This window comes from Microcaecilia unicolor, chromosome 7 (genome assembly GCF_901765095.1).
Source record: "Microcaecilia unicolor chromosome 7, aMicUni1.1, whole genome shotgun sequence".
Lineage (NCBI taxonomy): Eukaryota > Metazoa > Chordata > Amphibia > Gymnophiona > Siphonopidae > Microcaecilia > Microcaecilia unicolor.
Window position 1 is genome coordinate 185,326,367 of NC_044037.1, and position 22,476 is coordinate 185,348,842.

The 22,476-nt window shown below is 47.7% G+C and overlaps 1 protein-coding gene across 5 annotated transcripts in view; it reads right to left on the bottom strand.

Moving 5' to 3' along the window:
• Positions 1–22,476, bottom strand: part of KANSL1L (KAT8 regulatory NSL complex subunit 1 like) — a 363,383-nt gene that overhangs the window by 265,537 nt on the left and 75,370 nt on the right. For all 5 annotated transcript variants that reach the window (XM_030209770.1, XM_030209773.1, XM_030209769.1 and 2 more), the window contains exons 4-5: positions 17,933–18,127; positions 12,259–12,380 (exon numbers count right to left, since the gene is read on the bottom strand). In XM_030209770.1, the coding sequence (XP_030065630.1) occupies positions 12,259–12,380; positions 17,933–18,127 (317 nt within the window). The remainder of the gene's footprint in view (positions 1–12,258; positions 12,381–17,932; positions 18,128–22,476) is intronic.

Below are 22,476 nucleotides of genomic sequence, written 5' to 3' on the forward strand. Positions count from 1 at the left end.
AAAATGATAAAAGGGATGGAACTCCTTCGTATGAGGAAAGGCTAAAAAGGTTAGGGCTCTTCAGCTTGGAAAAGAGACAGATGATGGGAGATGTGACTGAGGTCTACAAAATGCTGAGATGTGTAGAACGAGAAGCAAATCGATTTTTTTACTTGTTCCAAAAGTACAAAGACTAGAGGACACTCGAGGAAGTTACATGGAAATACACAAATAGTAGGAAATATTTTTTCACTCAACAAATAGTTAAGCTCTGGAACTCAATGCGGTTAGCGTATCTGAGTTTAAAAAAAGGTTTGGACAAATTCCTGGAGGAAACGTCCATAGTCTGCTATTGAGACAGACATGGAGAAGCTACTGCTTGCTCCAGGACTGGTAGCATGGAATGTTGCTAACTGGGTTTCTGCCAGGTACTTGTGACCTGGCTTGGCCACTGTTTCGAAAACAGGCTACTGGGCAAGATGGACCATTAGTCTGACCCAGTATGGATACTCTTATGTTCTTATGGATAGATATTGGTGTCTGTACAGGAAGCAGGGAAACAGTGGGAACAAGAGAAGCACCTGCAAGATGGCAGCGGCAGGCAGATGAGAATAAAACCTAAGGGCGCCGCAATCCCATGCAAAAATGGCGCCAGTCCCACTAATGGCAGTCATTTAAAAAAAAAAAAAAAATAGTCAGAGTGCTGGGTGAACCTTCTAGACACTGTCTCAATGCTGCCCTTCCGCTAATGAGAGCTTATCAGGCTTTACCACTGACGAAAGAAATCCAAGCAGGAAATCACAGCACCTTAAAATGAACACTCTCCCTAGAGCTGATAATAAAGGAGTGAGCTGCTGCCGAGGAACCATCCAGCTGCATGAAACAGCGTCAACACTCTCTCCAACAGATGGTCACAGTCATAAAGGCTAGTGAAGTGCCAGTTGTCTACCCAGTTTTCTTTTTTTCTGAGGAAGGAGCATGGAAGAAAATGACTGGAGAGGTGGGAAAAGGTGAGAAAGGGACCTGAGGTGACCAGGTGTTATCTCCTAAAGGTGGCACCGCTCAGCTGCACACCCCATAGCTCTACTAAACTGGGAGACCCAGAATAGGAGCTGAAACCAGATGAGGCCAAGAGCTTGTGAGAAACCTTTCATCTACCTGCTGGAGACAGAGAACACTGACTAGCCAGGGAGCATCCCGGCCTATAAGACGGTAAAATTATGTATCATACCTGATAATTTTCTTTCCATTAATCATAGCTGATCAATCCATAGACTGGTGGGTTGTGTCCATCTACCAGCAGGTGGAGATAGAGAGCAAACTTTTGCCTCCCTATATGTGGTCATGTGCTGCCGGAAACTCCTCAGTATGTCGATATCAAAGCTCCATCCGCAGGACTCAGCACTTAGAGAATTACACCCACGAAGGGACACTCTGCCCAGCTCACCACCGCCGAAACGGGGGAGGGGAATTAACCCAGCTCATCCCCACACAAGTGGGGGAGGGGAATCCGTCCAGCTCATCCCCGCGGAGCGGGGGAGGGACACCACACCCGCCGATGCGGGGGGATCTGGCTTATCCTGCAACCGCAACCGCGGGAGGAGCTGACTGACCCTAACACCGCCGAAGCGGGAGGGGTACAAAGCTGCCCTACAGCCGCACGAAGCGGGAGGGAGTGCCGGCAGAATTTAAATCTCAATCCAGCCCGTAAAACGGAGGGGAGAGGAATGCAGCAGCTCACTGTAACACAAACTCGTCTCAACTCTTGAAGAATCCAAGTGAAAGAAGAACTTGAACACGAAGTCCTCCTGAAGTAACTGAAGGCTAAACTTGAACCTAAAATTCAACCAGAATATAAACAGTACAGATATCTGGGAGGGGCTATGGATTGATCAGCTATGATTAATGGAAAGAAAATTATCAGGTATGATACATAATTTTACCTTCCATATCATCAAGCTGATCAATCCATAGACTGGTGGGATGTACCGAAGCAGTACTCACCCAGGGCGGGACATAGAAATCCCTGACCGCAACACTGAAGCTCCAAACCGGGCCTCCGCCCGAGCAGCCACAGTCAAGCGGTAATGCCTGGCAAAGGTATGGGCCTTCCCTGCGGCCACCCAAGCCGCTGCAATGGCTTCCTTGCCCATCTTGCCACTGTAGGCTTAGAAGCCTGCAGACCCTTACGAGGACCTGTAAACAGGACAAACAGATGATCCGATTTCTGGAAATCATTGGTCACTTCCAATGATCTGATGATGACTCGTCTCACATCCAGAAATTGAGAGCAGAGTATTCCTCTGGGTAGACCTCCCTACGAAAGGAAGGGAGACAGAGCTGCTGAATCACATGGAAGCGAAAAACAATCTTGGGCAGGAAGGAAGGCACTGTGCGAATAGTCACTCCTGCCTCAGTGAACTGCAGAAAAAACTCTCGACATGAGAGTGCCTGGAGCTCGGAAACTCTTCTGGCTGAAGTGATAGCCACCAAAAAGACTGCTTTCAACGTCAGGTCTTTCAGAGATGCCCTCGACAAGGGTTCAAAAGGCGGCTTCTGCAATGCTCTTAGCACCAGGTTGAGATTCCACGCAGGCACCACTGAGTGCAGAGGAGGGCGCAGGTGATTAACTCCCTTGAGAAAGCGCACCATATCTGGCTGCGAAGCCAGGGAAGCACCCTTCAGGCGGCCCCTGAAGCAAGCCAGAGCCGCTACCTGAACTTTCATGGAACTGAGCGACAGGCCTATGTCCAGACCTTCTTGCAGGAACGCCAACACTGAAGAAATTGGAGCAGTGAAGGGAGAAAGTGAGCCTGCTTCACACCACGCTGCAAAGATACGCCAAACCCTGGCGTAAGCAGTAGAAGTAGAGCGCTTCCTCGCTCTCAGCATAGTGGCGATGACCTTGTCTGAGAAGCCCTTCTTTCTCAGACGCTGCCGCTCAATAGCCAGGCCGTAAGACCAAAGGGGGAGGGATCCTCCATCACCACGGGACCCTGATGAAACAGGCCCTGCTCCACTGGCAGCCGCAGAGGATCGCCGACTGAGAGCCTGATCAAGTCCGCATACCAGGGACGTCTGGGCCAATCCGGACCCACCAGGATTACCCTGCCGGGATGCTTTGCCACCCGGTCTAGCACCCTGCCCAACATGGGCCAGGGCGGGAACACATAGAGAAGCTCTTGTGTCGGCCACTGTTGAAGAAGAGCATCTACTCCCAGGGATCGAGGGTCCCGTCCTCTGCTGAAAAAGCGCGGCACTTGACAATTGGCCGATGACGCCATCAGATCTAGGCTCGGCTGGCCCCAGCGCTTCGTGATGCCCAAGAACGCCTGAGCAGATAGCTGCCACTCTCCGGGCTCCAAGGTATGGCGACTGAGAAAGTCCGCCTTGACATTCATGACTCCGGCAATGTGGGCCGCTGACAGCTGTTCCAGGTTCGCTTCCGCCCACTGGCATAGATTCATGGCCTCCTTGGCTAGAGGGGCGCTCTTGGTACCTCCCTGGCGGTTGACATAGGCCACAGCCGTGGCATTGTCCGACAGGACCCGTACAGGCTTCAACACCAGTACCGGGATGAACTCCAACAACACCAACCGAATGGCTCTGAGTTCCAGGAGGTTGATAGACCACTTGCCTCTGCAGGAGACCAGAGCCCCTGCGCTGTCCTTCCCAAGCAGTGGGCTCCCCAGCCCATCAAAGAGGCGTCTGTCGTGACGACAATCCACTCCGGGGTCACCAGAGGCATTCCTGCAGACAACTTGTCTGTCTGCGTCCACCAGCTCAGCGCCTTGCGCACTGCTGGGTCCAAGGGAAGGCGCACAGCATAATCCTCCGACATCGGAGTCCAGCGCAGCAGCAGAGATTGTTGTAGTGGTCTCATATGAGCCCTGGCCCAGGGCACTACTTCCATCGTGGCCGTCATAGAGCCCAACAGCTGCACGTAGTCCCAAGCCCGAATAGGAGAGGCTACTAGGAATTAGTCCACCTGAGCCTGAAACTTGACAAACCGATTGTCTGGCAGGAACACTCTGCCCACTTGGGTGTCGAATCGAACTCCCAGATACTCCAGGGACTGAGTCGGGCGCAGCTGGCTTTACTCCCAGTTGATGATCCACCCCAGGGAGCTCAAAAGAGCAACCACCCGGTTCACAGCTTTGCCGCACTCTGCATAAGAGGGGGCTTGGATCAACCAGTCGTCCAGATAAGGATGGACTTGAACTCCTTCCTTCCTCAGGAAGGCCGCGATGACCACCATTACTTTGGAGAAGGTCCGCGGAGCAGTAGCCAACCCGAACAGGAGGGCTCTGAACTGGAAGTGTCGGCCCAGTACTGCAAAACGCAGAAAGCGTTGATGAGGAGGCCAGATGGGAATATGCAAGTACGCTTCCTTGATGTCCAAGGATGCCAGGAACTCTCCTGCCTTCACTGCCGCTATAACAGAGCGGAGGGTCTCCATGCAAAAGTGCCGAACTTTCAAGGCCCAATTGACCCCTTTGAGGTCGAGGATAGGCCGTACAGAACCTCCTTTCTTTGGTATCACAAAGAAAAAGGAGTAACATCCCTTGCCAAGCTGATTTTCTGGCACCGGAACGACCGCCCCCAGGCGGATCAGATTGTTCAAGGTCTGCTGCACTACCACAGCTTTGACCGGAGACTTGCAGGGAGAAAGTACAAACCCGTCTTTTAAGGGTCGGCAGAACTCTAGCTTGTAGCCGTCTCTGATGACTTCCAGCACCCAAGCGTCTGAAGTTATTGTGGTCCACTCGCCCATAAACGAGGACAGCCGTCCTCCAATCTGCACTGGGGCGTGGACCAAGGCCCCGTCATTGGGTACGAGACCCTGGGGGAGGACCGGAGGGAGCACCTCCGGGACGGCGGTCTCTGCGAAAGGAATGCTGCTTGGGGGAGAAGTTCCTCTTGAAGGAAGAGGGGGCAGAGGAGCCCGACCTGCCCGGGCGGTACCGACGGGCTTCCTGAAACCGTCCTCTGGAGGTACCAGGGCGAGTACTAGCCCGAACCCTGACCTCTGGTAACTTCTTGCCCTTAGACGTGCCGAGATCGGTCACGATTTTGTCCAGCTCGACCCCAAAGAGCAGCTTGCCTTTAAAAGGCAATCTAGCCAGGCGGGATTTAGAGGCGTGGTCAGCAGACCAATGTTTCAGCCAAAGCCACCGCCGCGCAGAGATTGAGCCATGCCTTTCGCTGAGGCCCTCAAGACATCATACAGCAAGTCTGCCAAATAGGCTAAGCCCGATTCCAGGGCCGGCCAATCAGCCCTCAAGGAAAGATCCGAGGGGAAAGCCCGCTGCACCATAGTCAGGCACGCCCTGGACACATAGGAGCCGCAAATTGAGGCCTGCAAACTTAAAGCAGCTGCCTCAAAGGACGACCTTAAGGCCGCCTCCAATCTTCTGTCTTGGGCGTCCTTTAGGGCCGTGCCACCTTCCACCGGCAACGCCGTTTTCTTAGTCACCGCAGTGATTAAAGAATCCACGGTAGGCCACAGATAGGCCTTACGTTCACTTTCAGTCAAAGGATAGAGGCGGGACATAGCCCTAGCCACTTTAAGGCTCGCTTCCGGGACATCCCATTGAGCCGCAATTAAGGTGTGCATGGCATCATGCACGTGGAAGGTTCTAGGCGGGCGCTTCGTCCCCAGCATAATGGCAGAGCCAACAGGGGCTGAGGGAGAGACGTCCTCCGGAGAGGAAATCTTCAAAGTGTCCATGGCCTGTACCAACAGGTTGGACAAATCCTCTGAGCTAAAAAGCCGCGCTGCAGAGGGGTCATCCGCTCCATCCGAGCGGGGATCCGTCTCCTCCAAGGAATCCGCAAAGGACCGTTGGGAGACCTCAGATACGCTGCCCTCATCTACATCGGAGGAGACAAAGTCCTCCAAGGCCTGGGAATCAACCTGAGGGCGTTTACCTCTGGGAACCTCAACCTCTTTACCAGACGAGGGAGCAGGGGCAGCGTTTTGCATAAGGAAGGCCTGATGCAGCAGCAAAACAAACTCGGGGGAAAACCCCCCAGACTGTGTACTTCCGCAGCCTGGGCAACAGCCCTAGACGCACCCTCAACCGGCGCTCGCAAGAGCGGGGGAGAGACATGCTGCGCATCCAAAATGGCGTCCGGCGCGACACTCCGCGAAGGAGCCGCACGGGAAGAACGGCGCTTAACTTTAGCCGCTTTTGTGCCGTCGCCCAAATTAAGGGCGTTCATGGCATTAATGTCTCCAACCTCAAGGGCGGCCCAAGAAGAAGCCGTCCGAGCCGCGTGGCCGGCCAAGATGGCGGAGGCGAGGAGCGGGGGATGGGCGTTTATGGCGGGAAAAATCGCCACGCCGGAGGAAGGACCGGGACATTCATCGGCCACGAAACTGTCACCCAACAAGGGCGAATCAGGCTTTAAGACCCCCGCATCCCCTCTAGAAGCGCCCAAGCGATCCGGGGAGCAACTCTTTACGCCCTCGCCCTCCAACGCCATATGCCACGTGGAGATAAATCGGGGAACCCCCTGCCCGCTATAAAAAGGTAAAAATTACCTGCTGTCCGCTCCGAGCTGTAACGACCTGGTGTCCCAGTGAGTAGCTGCAATAAACGTTTAAATAAACGTCGAAATAAACGCCTTTAAGGACGTTCAAAATTTTTTTTTTTTTTTTTTTTAACGGAGCCAGCGGGAGGGGGGAGAAAAGGAGGGACCTGGCACCACCAGGTTTGCACTTGCTCAAAAGAGCCCTCAACCCCAGGCACTCAACAAAACCTAAAAATTAGGCTTGGAGGCCTAGCCAGAGCTGCTGCTGTGTGTGACCACCACCTGCTGAGATAGAGAACATACTGAGGAGTTTCCGGCAGCACATGACCACATATAGGGAGGCAAAAGTTTGCTCTCTATCTCCACCTGCTGGTAGATGGACACAACCCACCAGTCTATGGATTGATCAGCTTGATGATATGGAAAGTGCAATTCAGCACTCTCTATCTCCACCTGCTGGTAGATGGACATAGAGCCCACAAGTGTTTGGATTCATCTGCTGCTTTGTTCCAGGGAGCAACCCAGTGATGGCACTGGTAGAATTCAGTTTTCTCTGAAGGGATAATACCCATCAGTGCAGAACAGTGGAGCCAATGCTAAGGAAATTATATATATAATATATAAATTCCATGCGATACTTTCTAGAGCTCTGCCCTCAAAAGCTGGTTCCCACTGATACAACATAAAAGCAGCACCTATGAAAAATAAGGTTCTTAATTTTATTGATTTAGAAGAAACAAACAGATATTTGCTGAAATGACAGCTCTAATTTGAGCTATGGGCTCAGCAGCAGTTGTGCTACAGCATAAGAGAACATGCAGCATCAGTTCAGAATCATGTGTACCATTAGCACCAAAATAAATATGAGACATGCACACCGACTTCCTATTCCTGTTCTTTTCCTAGATGGTATTGTGTGCCAGGCAGGATACAAATGAGAACAAAAGATGCAGAGAAGATTCAGCAAAATGAAACTAAATACAACAATAAAAATAACCCTCTTTGAAGTTACTGCTTATGGCTTTCTAGTTATCTCATAAATTGCTACTGTAAGGCTATCCAGTTCAAGCAGTTCTAAATGATTAAACATGCTTTCGTTAGGAAATAAATATTTTCCTAGAAAACAAAGCCCATCTGTACTCTGCAGATTACAGCCCCAGAGCACATTAATTAGCTGAAGATGTCACAGTTCACCATTATCGTGAACGCTCCATACAGACACAATGAGTAAAGAAATGTTTTACAGAAAAGTGAAGGTGATTTTGTCAGTCACAAGATCCATCATTATGTTTAAACAACTGCTTATTGAGCTTTCAGCATATTAACTATATCAATACATTTAACTGAACATAACTTCCCAGCGAATCAGTCAATATACATTTGGTGCTACATGAGACAGTATTCATATACTTTTTGAGTTAATGATCCCCCAACTCCCCCCCTTCCCTCTAGTTCTCATTTCCCCCCCACCCTTTGAAACTTTAAACATCCCCTTGAACAAATAACAACAATATGCGTAACCATTTGCAAACATAATACATCAGCTCCTAACCGGTAACCATCTTCAGTTAATTGTAATCTCCCATTCTACTTTACTGTATGTCTGTGCCAGTTATTTTATGCACCTTTTCCCCATCACATCTCTGTCCCTCCCCTTCTTCCCTTCCCTCCCCGCCACCCGAGAAGCTCATCTACTGCGAGAGAATGAAAAGTCTCTCCTTAGGCAATGTGGGCCCTGTGTCCAAACCATAGTTCGACACTGGGTCATTAATACATATGACCAGTGCTTTTTTTGTGCCGGTACGCAATGGTACGGCGTACCGGCACCTTTTTTTGCTAGCCCCCCCCCCCCCCCGCGACACTCCGGGCGAGTCCTGCACTTAGTTTTTTTTTAAGACTCAGAACGCGCGAACGATGCAGCCGGCAGCGATTGAAAGAGGCTGTCTGGGCTGGCGTCTGCGTCGGGGCTTCCCTCACCCTCTGCGAGTCCCGCGAAACAGGAAGTTGTAACAACGAAGGCGGGACTCGCAGAGGGTGAGGGAAGCTCCGACGCAGACGCCAGCCTAGACAGCCTCTTTCAATCGCTGCCGGCTGCATCGTTCGCACGTTCTGAGTCTTAAAAAAAAAAACTAAGTGCAGGACTCGCCCGGAGTGTCGCGGGGGGGGAGGATTGGGGAGAGAAAGAGGGAAACCAACAGAGGGAAGGATTGGGGAGAGAGAGAAAGAGGGAAAACAACAGAGGGAAGGATTGGGGAGAGAGAGAAAGAGGGAAACCAACAGAGGGAAGGATTGGGGGGGGGGGGGAGAGAGAGAGGGGGAAACCAACAGAGGGAAGGATTGGGGAGAGAGGGAAACCAACAGAGGGAAGGATTGGGGAGAGAGGGAAAGAGGGAAAACAACAGAGGGAAGGATTGGGGAGAGAGGGAAAGAGGGAAACCAACAGAGGGAAGAATTGGGGAGAGAGGGAAACCAACAGAGGGAAGGATTGGGGAGAGAGGGAAACCAACAGAGGGAAGGATTGGGGAGAGAGGGAAACCAACAGAGGGAAGGATTGGGGAGAGAGGGAAACCAACAGAGGGAAGGATTGGTGAGAAAGGGAAACCAACAGAGGGAAGGATTGGGGAGAGAGAGGGAAACCAACAGAGGGAAGGATTGGGGAGAGAGAGGGAAACCAACAGAGGGAAGGATTGGGGAGAGAGGGAAACCAACAGAGGGAAGGATTGGGGAGAGAGAGGGAAACCAACAGAGGGAAGGATGGGGAGAGAGAGGGAAAAACAGATGGAAGGATTGGGGAGAGGGGAAAAACAGATGGAAGGATGGGGAGAGAGAGGGAAAACACAGATGGAAGGATTGGGGAGAGAGGGAAAAACAGATGAAAGGATGGGGAGAGGGGGAAAACAGATGGAAGGATGGGGAGAGAGGGGGAAAACAGATGGAAGGATGGGGAGAGAGAGAGAGGGAAAACGGAAGGATGGGGAGAGAAAGAGGGAAGACGCTGGATGGAAGAATGCAGAAAGAAATAGGGGAGACACTGGAAGGATGGGGAGAGAAAGCAGAGCTGCTGGATGGAAAAGGGGACTAGAAAAAGACTGGAGAATAAGAGGAAGGGGCATGGGGAGAACAAGGGTGAGGAAAAGATGAAAAGCCACAGGTAGATGAAGGACATTAAAGAATGGATAGTAAGAATGAATTAAATCTGGACAGAGAGAGAGCCTGAAAAATATTGAAGAAAGCAAAGGAAAAGGAGACAAAAATGACAAATGGCACAGAAGAGTTAAGCGAAAACAAAGGAAAGCAGAATCACAGACTGGGACCAATATGGAAAGAAAAACAGTCACCAGACAACAAAGGTAGAAAAAAATCATTTTATTTTCATTTTAGTGTTTGTAATATGTCCAATTTGAGAATTTACATTGGCTGTCTTATTTTGCACTGGGTATACTGGAGCTGTAAGAGCTTACAGAGATTATTTATCATGAAAAAAAATCACGTTATTTTTTTCTCCTATAGTACTATAATATTTTCAATGATGTCTGTTTATATGCGCCATGGTATAGGGGGTGTGGTTAATGTGGGTGTGGCTATCATAGGGTGGAGCCATATGTGGTGACCCCGCCCATAATGAGTACCGGCACCTTTTTTTCTACAAAAAAAGCACTGCATATGACGTAATATAAAAAATGTTCTTGACCAGGAAATAACTTAAGAAATGGTACCCTCTAAACTATTCCTTGTAAAAATATATGCTTGGGATGGAGACTGAGTAAGGGAAACGAACAGAGTTCATTTAGATTCATTCTGCTCCATGTTTAAAGATGATCCAAGGCAGTGGTCTTGCTTTGGGTGCCACAAAAAATGCAGAAGGAGAGTCAACAAATATCTTCCTACAAAAGGACAGAGATAGGGCTGATGGGACCACCCCTCCCCTAGGATCCACAGCCTCAATAGCGTTGCCATGAGGATTTCCTCCACAGACCCACATTGCATTGCTGCAGCACCTGCCCCCTCTGAAGACTTCCTGTCAAAAGGGATGGGACACAGAGCACAGCAGTGCGGACCTGGCACTGCAGTAAGCCAGGTAATTTTGTGGTGCTCCCTAATGTTTACATTCTTCTGCCATGCTTACTTGGCTTAAGGTGTTCTGCTGGCCTTGTTTCCTAAAAAGGTGCTCTTTTAGCCTAGATTTGAAAGGAGCCAGGTCCAGCAGCTCTCCTACCTTCTCTTCCCTTCTTTCCTCAGCTTCTCCAATGCATACCTCCCACCTCCAAGGCAGAAGTGATACACACTCACCCCTGTATCCACTGCCACTATCTTTCAACATGGCAGAATACTGAACACACTGCTAGTGGCCACCATGTTGAAAGGTGGCAGTTCCAGAGGCTGAAGTGACTGGGTATTGCCCCTGCCTTTAGAAGCTGATGGGGGGGGGGGGTGTGAATAAGGGGAATACCCAGGAGGCTATCCAGAAAGAAGACCAGGGGATTAGGTGAGTGTTCCAGGAGGGGGTTGACAGGAGCCACTCAAAAATGTCTGTCAGGGGTGAAATTGGCTCATGGATCTCGCATTAAAGAAACTGATCTAAGGTAAGAGTTGTAACGCAAAACACTCAAGTAGAATGTTGTGATGGAAAATATTAAAAATTGCTTTTCAGTCTTGCTTTAATCGATAATACATTTTTAAAATCCCCTGTCTTTGACCCAAAAGTGACTTTCCTGGTATATCTTAAGAACAATGTATGTCCCTGAAGCTAGCTTGTGCAGAAGGGAGGTGTAGGAGATAAGGCACCTCTCAAGAACAATGTATGTCCCTGAAGCCAGCTTGTGCAGAAGGGGGCGGGTACTCTTGAGGTTTGGTAAATAAGTCACCTGGCCAGTGGTTTGTTTTCTTGAACCAGAGTGTGACGGCATCCCCATGCACATTTCTGGATAAGTTTTAGCTTAAAAGGGGGGCTTGTTGCGGTGGAACTCTGGGGCTCATTCTGTGGATGGACGCATCGTGCAGAAAAGACTTGTTCCTGGTCTGGACGCTTCAGGCTTTCGCTGCAACTGGCCTCCCAGCTGATGAGATAAGGGCCTGAATGATGTAATTCCTGACCAGTGATGATGTATGTATAAATATATATCTTTATTTTACTTTTCTATAACCTTCCTTTAGTAATGTACTCGATTAGTGTGTGTGTTTCTTAATCCTTGTGATGCAGTAACAATTGTGACTTATACACTCTCCAATTAAAGTGCAAATAAAGAGTTTCATTTACTACTACTACTACTACCATTTACCCAATACGAATCTAAAAGAATCTGTAGTAATTTATTCTGTGAGCAGTCTGTGGTGATCAAGTGAGCAGGCTGCAAATACTGCAGCAATACAAATGGGCAGGAGTCTCCTTGGCACCGCTTTCTAAAGGTGTACAACCGATTTGGCTGATTTGTTAAGAAGCACTCAAGCCAATGGGAACAAATTAAGTCATCAACCTCAAAAATTTTCTATTCTTACAGACGGCATACTTTTGTACTTGTCCCCTACCGGACTAGGCGAATGCCTTTATGGTATTATGTAAGCCACATTGAGCCTGCAAATATGTGGGAAAATGTGAGATACAAATGTAACAAAATAAATAAATAAATACTATCAGAATGTGTTCCATCCAGAAAGCCTGGCTGCTTAGATGAAATATTTTAAGCTTAATTCTGAATATCGCTCATAATGCAAATTAACATCTTCCTTCCAAAGGCCACTCACCTCAGACAGATGCCATTGGCCAGTCTTTTATGACTAAATGACTTGGAAGAGCGAGGTGATGAGGCAGGGGACAAACTAAGTGGAGTGATTAAACTGTTGACAATCTCAGAAAGCTGGGCACTCTGCAAAACAAAATAACAATCTTTTAGTTCTTCCACTACTGACATCTTCTCTGGTTCTTGTACCTGTCTCATTCTCACTTCATTTCACTTCTAGCTAGGATATGTTTGAATAAGTTTTATGCACTCCGTTACAGAACATTATTTTTTTTTAAGTTTTCCACCTTTTGGACTTCTGTTTGTGCTTTGTGGAAGTTTCGTTTTCCCCTTTTGGTTTGATTTGGACTTTCCGGCATTGCCATTTCAGCGCAAAACTAAAAGCTACAAGAAAATGCAAGCAAAGGGCCTCCACTTCTCTTCCCCTTGCTCCCACACTGACCTTCAGTATTCATCAAGAGCAGGGCTATGCCTACTTCTGCCCAGGAATCCTTGGGCAGAAGGGAGATGTGGGCTGCCTCAGTTGGTGCTTGAGAGGGAGGACAGAATAGGGCAAGAAGGTTTAATAATAGGTGACAACATGAGTCTACCTGACTCATTATCTGGGCTGAAGCCGCTAGGAGGCGTTTACTGTCATATTAGTTTGTCCAAAACAATAGCAAACGTGAGGTTTATATTGTTTTGTAAGTCTCCTAAGAGGAGATCAGGGGTGGGTGGTGGTGGTGGGGGTTCTTGTCAGTGCTCCAGAGCTTCCTTTGTTATTTCCAAAGCTGTTTGTGGATTTCAGTGCTTGCTATACACCTTTATTTTTAATTATGATGACAACAAAAATATCTAATAATCTGCACCTCCTCCAACGTTCTGAAGCTGACTCCGTGGCAGCGAAGCCATGTAGTGTTCGTAATCGCCCCACCCTTGAGGGAACTCTGTATAGTTGCCAGCCCCCGCGCCTCCCTCTCTATGCCCTCCAAGCACGACCTGTCCTCCGGCAGCCCCTCGCCTTCCTAAGTGCTGGCTGTATTTTAAAAATTCTTACCTTGGGGTGCGGCGTCCACAGTGAAGGCGAGTGGCGCTTCAAACTGCCTTCGAATGTGTCTCAGCTCTGCCTCTGGTCCCGCCCTTCCGGAAACGAGGACGGAACCAGAGACAGAGCTGAGACACATGCGAAGGCAGTTTGAAGCGCTGCTCACCTTCACTGTGGGCGCCGCACCCCAAGGTCAGAATTTTAAAAATACAGCCAGCACTTAGGAAGGCGAGGGGCTGCAAGAGGACAGGTTGTGCTTGGAGGGCAGAGAGAGGGAGGGAGGGAGGCGCGGGGGCGTCCTGCAAGTCGAAGAGGAGGGAGGTGGGGGGGGTGGAACTCAAACGAGAATGGGGGGCATGGAACTCAGAGGGGAGGGGAGGGGGTCCTGGAACTCAAAGGGGAGGGGATCCTGGAACTCGGAGGGCACACAGAGAGGTAGGGAGGGGTCTTGGTACTCAGAGGGGAGAGAGATGGAGGGAGGGGGGGCCCTGGATATGGGTGGATGGAGGAGAGGCCAGGGGAGAATGCAGAGTTGATGTACATGTAGGGGGGGGAGGGCAAGGGACAGAGGAGAATTGCTGCACCACGATGGATGAAGGGGGCAGGGGAGAGATGCTGCACATAGATGGATGAAGGAGGGGGCAGGGCACAGAGGACGTTTGCTGCATATGAATGAATGCAGGGGAAGAGAGCATAATTGGTGCACACAGGACACACACTACACTCTCACACACACAGACAGACACACACATTCTGTCTCTCTCTCTCTCAATCATGTACTCTCTCTCTCACACATACTCACTCCTAACAGTTCCCTTAAAAACATAATTGCCATTAGAGGACAACCTTGCTAGCGCCCGTTTCATTTCTTTCAGAAATGGGCTTTTACTAGTTTCTATATAAAAACAATAGGCAATGCTTATGAATGCGTGTGGGTAGGTGGGTATGTGTGTTTATTTGAAAGCTTCCCATATGTAGATATTGTAAACCCCCAGGGGTCTCATGTGTTGAGGACCCTCTTGTGGCTCCTGTTCAGCTTCCCCTGTCCTCCACCAGGGTTCACTAGCACTCTGCTTCAGGAAACAACCCAGAAACAAGGCTCCTCTGTGACTCCGTCTCTATGTTTGGGGCTCCTCTTTCACTCGAGGTGACCTCTTCATTAACACCCGTTCGTGGACCTGCCTCCCAGCTGTATCCCCTGGTAACAGGCCACCTTACCGGTTCTTCTGATGGGCCCCCTGGTCACCCTTCTTTGGAATATAACTCGGGTTTCTCAGCTTTCAGCCATATGGAAATTCACTCCACACCAGATGCAAATTAACAATAACTCTTTATTAGCACCCGGTTCCTGGGTGTGGACACAGTTTCCAGCATATCATTCAACTTTCAATAATACACAGTTTCATTTCTACCCCAAAAGGTATCCCAGGTCAGCACCTTCTTGGTTTGTAGAGGGATCCTTCTCTCTCACTTCCAGGAATCTCCTCCTTTCCTGCATATCATTCAACTTCCAATAATACACAGTTTCATTTCTACCAAAAGGCCTACCAAGTCAGTACCTTCTGGGCTTTTAGAGGGATCCTTCTCTCCCATCTTCCAGGAATCTCCTGCCCACCTCCGTAGGCCCCTCCCCTTGGTTCAAGAAAGGTCCAGGACCAGAACTCTCTCTACCTTCCCATCTCCTATCCTGAGGGTTCCCCCTGGTGGCCTCTTCAGGGAAGGGCAGGTCCTATACCCTGAGCACCCCCTAGCTGTACCTTCCGGTCATTACATATGTGAACTCCTTTTGGCTCCCTCTAGGGACCAGATCAGGGCATTTTACAGACTTTCCCTAGGACAGCAACCTCTGGCGGCCTCGTCAGGGTAGGGCAGTCCTGTGTTTATCACAATAAATATCATGAAATAAAATTGAAAATTACTAAAACAGCATAAAAATGATTTTAGCTGGTAGAAACAGCGGTAATAAACACTCTGTATTTTGTGCTCATTTTTCCCCACTGTTCTATAGAATACATAGGGGCTCATTTTCAAAGCACTTAGACTTACAAAGTTCCATAATAACCTATGGAACTTTATAAGTCTAAGTGCTTTGAAAATACGCCTGATAGTAACATAGTAGATGACGGCAGAAAAAGACCTGCACGGTCCACCCAGTCTGCCCAACAAGATAAACTCACATGTGCCATTTTTTGTGTATACCTTACCTTGATTTGTACCTGTCTTTTTCAGGGCACAGACCATATAAGTCTGCCCAGCACTATCCCCGCCTCCCAACCACCTGCCCCACCTCCCACCACCGGCTCTGGCATAGACCGTATAAGTCTGCCCAGCACTATCCCCACCTCCCAACCACCAGCCCTGCCTCCCACCAATACAATAATACAAAGCAGGGGAAGAAAGTAGCTATTAAGAAGGAGAGCAGAAAAGAGTGTTGAAGGTGGCTGGTGGGGGAGAGAAAGGTGTGACAGCTTCATGCTCACGGGTTTAGCACAAAATGGGTATGATGGAGATAAAAGGAGTTGATGAAGAGCGCAACATGCATAATTAAAAAAAAAAAAGGTGAGAGGATGACTCCTGTGGAATGAGTGCCAATGCCCATCACTAAAGCGAAGGATGCACATACCATGATCATTAGAGGGTAACTACTGAGTAAATGCTGTGTGGAGACCGTGGCAGCGGTGCTGTGGATTTGTCGCTAGCCCCTCCGAATGAAACAATGATTATGATTTAGAACCAATGAAAGGCTATTCTGTTGCGATTGCTCCTCCGTGTACATCCATATGCTGCACAAGCTGGCATGTTTCTAACTATAACTGAGATAAAATAACAAGGACTAAAAGCTGTCTGCGATACACTCAAGACTGTTGAGCTGGAAAAACAGCAGTCCAGCTTGGAAAATGCATCTGAACCCCACAATTGCTGAGAACATGGCACTGCTGCCCAATATTCTTTAGAACACCATTTATTAAGATCTCTCCTGAATTTATACATTAACAAAATACATATATCCATAATGAAAAAGAAAAAACCCAAAAACATAGTTTGTAGAACATTACATCTTATGGGGCCAATAAAAAAATATTTTCGCTTTATATCTATAGGCTAAGCCTGATAAACATTTAAATTAATTCTTGGTGCTTTACTTTATTCAACTGTTAACTGAATCATAAGAACCTTCAACCCAATTTGGAGATCATTTGCATGAAAATGCTTAAAAATAAATGTGTATTGTGACAAGGCTACAGCCCAGAGGTACAAAATGAAACAACAAAATCCTGAACTACGTCTCCCAGAATGCATTGCCCGTCCCAGCCAGGGGAGCCCCAGGGATAGACAAGATGGCTATATACCAACTCTGACCACAAGAGGGAGGGAGAAGGAAGAAGCCCAGTTCCCCTGGCTCCGTAATCAATACATCCTGCCTCCCACCTGTAAGAGGGAAGGGTGGGGTAAGAAGCAGGGGGAGGATTGGATAGATTGGGTGGAGGAGGGGTTAAGGAGGCTGAGCAAGAAGCAGAATGGAATGGGAGCTGGAGAGCCCTGAGGCAGGTAGCACCTGAAGGTGGAAAGCTATGTGTTTAAAAGTTTTTTTGATTTAAAACCTGTTGTAAGGAAGAAGCCTGTTTTGGATTAGAACTGTTTGCTGGGGGGGGGGGGGGGGCGGTGCAGAGGGCTGGAAGAGTTATAGGCCTGGTTCCCCAGCTGCTCCTGTTTGTTGTGTAAGGACTGTGGGAACTGGAAACCCTGGTTGGACAGGAGGGAACAATCCTGTTGAAAGGCCAGCACTGCTTGTGATACGTACTGTGAAAAGGAAGTATTTCCAAAGGGGACTATTGCAGCCCTCAAGAAAGGTCAGAGACTTTGGATTGCTGGGTGAGGGGCAGCACTACCCTGCCTGGGGCAGCCCTAACCCAGGGCTGGACTGAAGCTTTTGTTTGTAACTTGGAAACAAAAATAAAAAGGAAAGAATATTTGAAAGTATCTGCTGGTGGCAATTTGTGGGGCTAGGATTAATCCTGGGGAGGAGACTTCCTTCCTCCCCCTACTGGCGCAGCGGTCCCGTTTACAGTATGACCATTTACTCTGGAAAAGGCTGGCATGTATGCTGCTGAAATGCTTAAAATGTAAACACATGCTTTCTAAGGAAAATTACAATGTATATGCATAAAACCAAACCTGTACATCTTGACTTCTCATACATATTCATGATAGATATCCTAAAACCTTATTGGTTGGTGGATTACCAGGACAGGTTTGAAATCTCTTCTCTAAAACCACCTTAGAATTCTCTGTCAAAGTTGCTCATACTAAATTAAACTAATAAATTTAAAATACACTGAAATTTAGTGTTCAATCAGCAGGCAGAAAAACAGATTTATAGAGTTTCTGTTCAGCAAGTGAATAAAGTGATGCAGCCATCCTGGTTTATATCAAAAGCAAAAACAGCAGCAATAGTCATGTGTTGGAAGTTAATGCCTAATCTCAGTGACCAATTTACCTTCTATATATCAGCCAGCACAATCCACAGAAAAGATTAAATACTTTTACGGTTCTGTGCCTCACACGTATGTGGCTCACCCTTGTTCTTTCAGGGCCGTGAGAAATTGGTTTTGTTCCGTCTGACACAGAGCTTTTTTTTTTGTTGTTGTTTTACCTGCTTTTCTATGTTTTGCAGGAGTAGAGTGGGACTACTCGGTGACATTTCCAAATCCTGTGCTAGTGAAGAATCCTGTCCCTGAAGTGGAGCTGGAAAGACCCCTGATGATTTTAATACTGTTGAGTTTCTTAACTGCAGTTGCTGCTTCCCTCTCTCTTTCGGGAGTGCAAATTCTTCTAGGATCACCATTCCCTAGACAACCACAATGAGACAAAATCCAATAAAAAAAGGAATGAGTAGGGAAAAAGAAAAAAAGCAAACAACTAAATTAGCCACAAATCATTTCTGTAGCACCAGACTCAAAAGGGTAACTTAAATCTGGAACAAAAAGCTTACATGAATTTTATTCAGTTTAGGTTTCAAGTTAACAAAATCATCTTACTAGAATACTCTTTAGGCCTGTGCCAAAAAAAAAAAAAAAAGAGGGGAGTGGGGGTGCCTTTTGTCCAACGGACTAAAAGTTAATGCTGGACATTTTTTGCAAGTCTGCCTTGCCAAAGAGTTGCTTACAAATCTCACATAAGCTTAAAAGCTAATCTATCCAGCACCATTAGATCAGGTATCTTTCACTGCAAGATCTGGAGAAACTGCAAACTGCTATTATGACACAGAAGAGCTTTAATTTTACCTAAACAAGCACTAATTGGCGCCAATTACTAGTTATGTGCAGATCTGATATTCAACCAGAAGCGATCAGCATTTTGCTGACCGCAACTGGCGCTAAACCCAGAAATTCAATTCCGGGCCATGCCTGGACACTAGCATTAATTTCCGAGTCTATGGAGCCAACCAGCTATGGGCGCACAAAGATATGACTGACTTTTATGTGGTCCTATTTATGCAGTTAACCCGGTCGATTAAGTTCTGAATATCAGCACTTAACTGGCCCAAGTGACGATTCTGCTCCCGAACACCCCCAAAATACCTGGTTTTGAGCTCAGCACTAACCAGTTAACCAGTTAAGTGCCGCTGGAAATGACCAGTTAGCCTCAAACAGGCGATTTAACCGGACATGAGCAGTTTCTGGTCAATTAAATTGCGTTGAATATCGACCCCCTTAGTTTTTAGGACATCCATAATGAATATTCATGGCATACAATATGACTGTGAACCAGATTAAACACACACTGCCCGTCCCCGTTTTCTGTTCTAACTTTAATTATACCCTCTCTCCAGGTTCAGGCAACTCTATGGATCCTTATTGGCCCAAAAACTTGAAGGCCACCTTCACTGAAGTACATGCTCAAGACTGCTCGCTAGCAGACAAGGGGGCCACAATAACAGAAGAAGCCAGGTTCCTTTCTTCCACAGACTAGATCACACTCTCTCTGCAATGCACCCAGATCCAAGCCAGACCCACCCAGATAGCTGTAATTTGCATATTTGTTATCCTGAAAACCAGACTTAATGGAGTGGAGGGGGCAGAGGACCAGTACTGAAAGGCACCAGATTAATAACCTATACAGTAGCTTGCTTTACATCAATCACCATCATTGACCTTTACTTTTTTTTTTTTTTTTATCTTTTTATTAGATTAACAGATTTCAGAGCAAACATTAACGCATATTAACAATAAATGCCATATTTTATGCAGTACAAAAGCCCCCCGAACTCCCCCCTCCCACCCCCCTCAGGATCACATCACCAAAAGATTACACATTGTTTTGCCTCAAAAATCACCGAATACACACCTCATCCTGTAAGCCCTCGCCACTCTACATAAGTGGACCAGGTTTTAAGAAATCTCATCATTCCTCCTCTTCGCATAGCAGTTAATTTATCCATCATACAGCAATAGTCCACCTTGGTAAGTACTTGGTCCACAGTGGGTAGTGTTTGTTGTTTCCAATATTTTGCAATTAAAGTCCTGGCTGCTGTAACAATGTAGCGTAAAAATGCAGAGCAGGAGCCTTTACTCTCCTTTGCAACTAAATTCAACAGACATAAGTCAGCATCAAACTTTATCACCGGCCCCATCCCGCTCTGCAGTCTGGACTGTAGGTCCTGCCAGAACTGCTGTATCATTGGACACTCCCACCAGATATGCCAAAATGTACCCTCTGCCCCGCACCCCCGCCAGCAGGCTGCCGATCCATTTTTTAAAATGCGGAAAAGTCGGCTCGGGGTCATATACCATTGATACAACATTTTATACCCATTTTCCAATAAAGGAGTAGCTACTGAAAATGCCAATAAACGTTTAAATATTCTTTTCCAAACCAGTGGGTCATATGTGGTACCCAGTGTCGTCTCCCATTTCTTAATGTATTTGCCCAGTGGTTGGGTCTTATGTAACATAGCTCTGTAAATGCGGGATATCCCCCCTTTACCTTCCCCTGATCTCATGGCTAACTCAAGCTCTGTGTCTGCAAGGGATAAATCCTCTCTCGCTTTTCTCTGTATAAAGTCTCTAATCTGCATGTAAGAGAAGTAGTCTTTGTCCCCTAACCCAAATTCCTCCTGGAGTGTGTGAAATGAATGGCACTTCCCATCTTCCAATATTTGGCCCAGCAAGCGCAACGAGGCTGCAGACCATTGTCTATATACCCCATCTGCCCGACCTGGAGTAAAGTCGGTTGCAAAGATGATAGGGGTCATCACATGGTATTTACGCCCAGGAAACCAGGCCGCTCTACATCTAACCCATTCCCCCAGGATCACCCCCATCGGGCCTCGTATTCCAGAGATAAGGCCTCGCAGGAGCAGCAAGGGGAGCCACGCCACCGCCCATATTGGCACCCCTTTTAAGCCCCATTGCGCATCATAGGTCCACAACTTAGTCGGGCCTCTCTGTACCGTGGACAGCATCTGAAATAGGGCAGCTCTATAATATAGGCTAAAGTTAGGCACTCCCATACCCCCATCTTTCCGTAGTTGAAAAAGGACACTACGAGCCACTCGAGGTGGTCTTCTACGCCAGATAAAGGCAAACATTTTCTTATGAAGAGTGTGAAAAAATGTATATGGTATATGAACTGTCACTGCCATAAACAGATACAGAAGTTTGGGGAGTAGCGTCATCTTAACCGCTGCTATTCTACCCATCCATGACATATGCAGCCCTCCCCATCTGTCCAATTCTTGCAAAAGTTCGCGTAGTTTAGGTAAAAAATTTTCCCGAAATAGGTCCCCAGTGTCTGGCGTTAAATTCACCCCTAAATATCTAATATACTGAGGTGACTAGAGAAAATGGAAGGAGGACTGTAGCTGCTCCTGTAGCTCATTCGAGCATTGTATGGGCATGATCTCAGACTTTTGCATATTAATTTTGAGACCAGCCACCTGGCCGTATCCCTGAATTATCTGCATTACTGCTTGCAACGATTTCTCAGGCTGCGACAGTGTCAACAATATATCATCTGCATAAAGCAGTAGCTTGGTTTCATGTCTCCCAATTCTAATGCCTTGTACTATAACCTCAGCTCGGATCAAAATTGCTAGTGGTTCCATGGCTAGTGCGAACAGTAATGGGGAGAGGGCACAACCCTGTCTTGTACCTTTAAACAATTCAAAAGGCTCTGTTGTCGTGTCGTTAATTCGCAGCTGACTCATCGGCTGTTGATAGAGCGCCGTGACCCAGCTTAAGTATTGCCCGCCAATTCCAACCTTCCGTAACAGTTCAAACAGAAAGGGCCACAGCACCCTATCAAACACCTTTTCAGCGTCCAGTGACACAAACACTGCCGGATGTCCCATTTGTTTGATTCTATCCAATAGGTACGGCGCTCGCCTAGTGTTGTCAAAGGTCTGTCTATTTGCTATGAACCCGGCTTGGTCCTCGTGAACCAGGTATGGGAGCACTTTCTGCAGCCGGGCAGCCAAGATGGTGGTCAAAATTTTATAATCAGTCCCCAGCAGAGAAATGGGCCGATATGAGCCACAACTCTGCGGGTCTTTATGTGGTTTTAGTAATAAGACCACCTCAGCCAGGCGCCAAGATCTTGGGAGCCCGGTGTCAGCCTGTATAGCATTAAATACTCTAAGTAAAATTGGTGCCAATAACGAGCTAAAACATTTATAGAATCGGTTATTGTACCCATCTGCTCCTGGGGCTTTTCCACTAGGCAGACCCTTGATTGCCGATGTCACCTCCTCTAGCTCTATGGGGGCAGATAGCATCTCATAATCATTCCCCCTGAGACTTGGCATATCTATGTTACTCAAATAGGTCCGAAGGGCCCCCTCCTCCATCCCCTCATCTGGGCTATAGAGTCTCTGGTAGTATTCCACAAAGAGTCTCTTAATATCTGCTGGTTGGTCCCAAATCCGCCCATCCTCCGTTCTCACTCTACTAATGACATTCCTTTGCCTTAACTGTCGTAACTTATATGCTAGTATTTTACTGGCTTTGTTATTGAATTCATAAAATTCCTGTTGTGTCTTCTGCATCTGCTCTTTAATAATCTTGAGGTCCAAGTCCAGCAATTGCACCCTGGCTCTATGCAGTTCCACTTGCTGGCTCGGGGAGGCCTGATTCTGTTTGGCTAATGGATCTAACTGTTGTATTGTTTGTCTCAGAGCTGTTTCTTTTTCCTTATGGT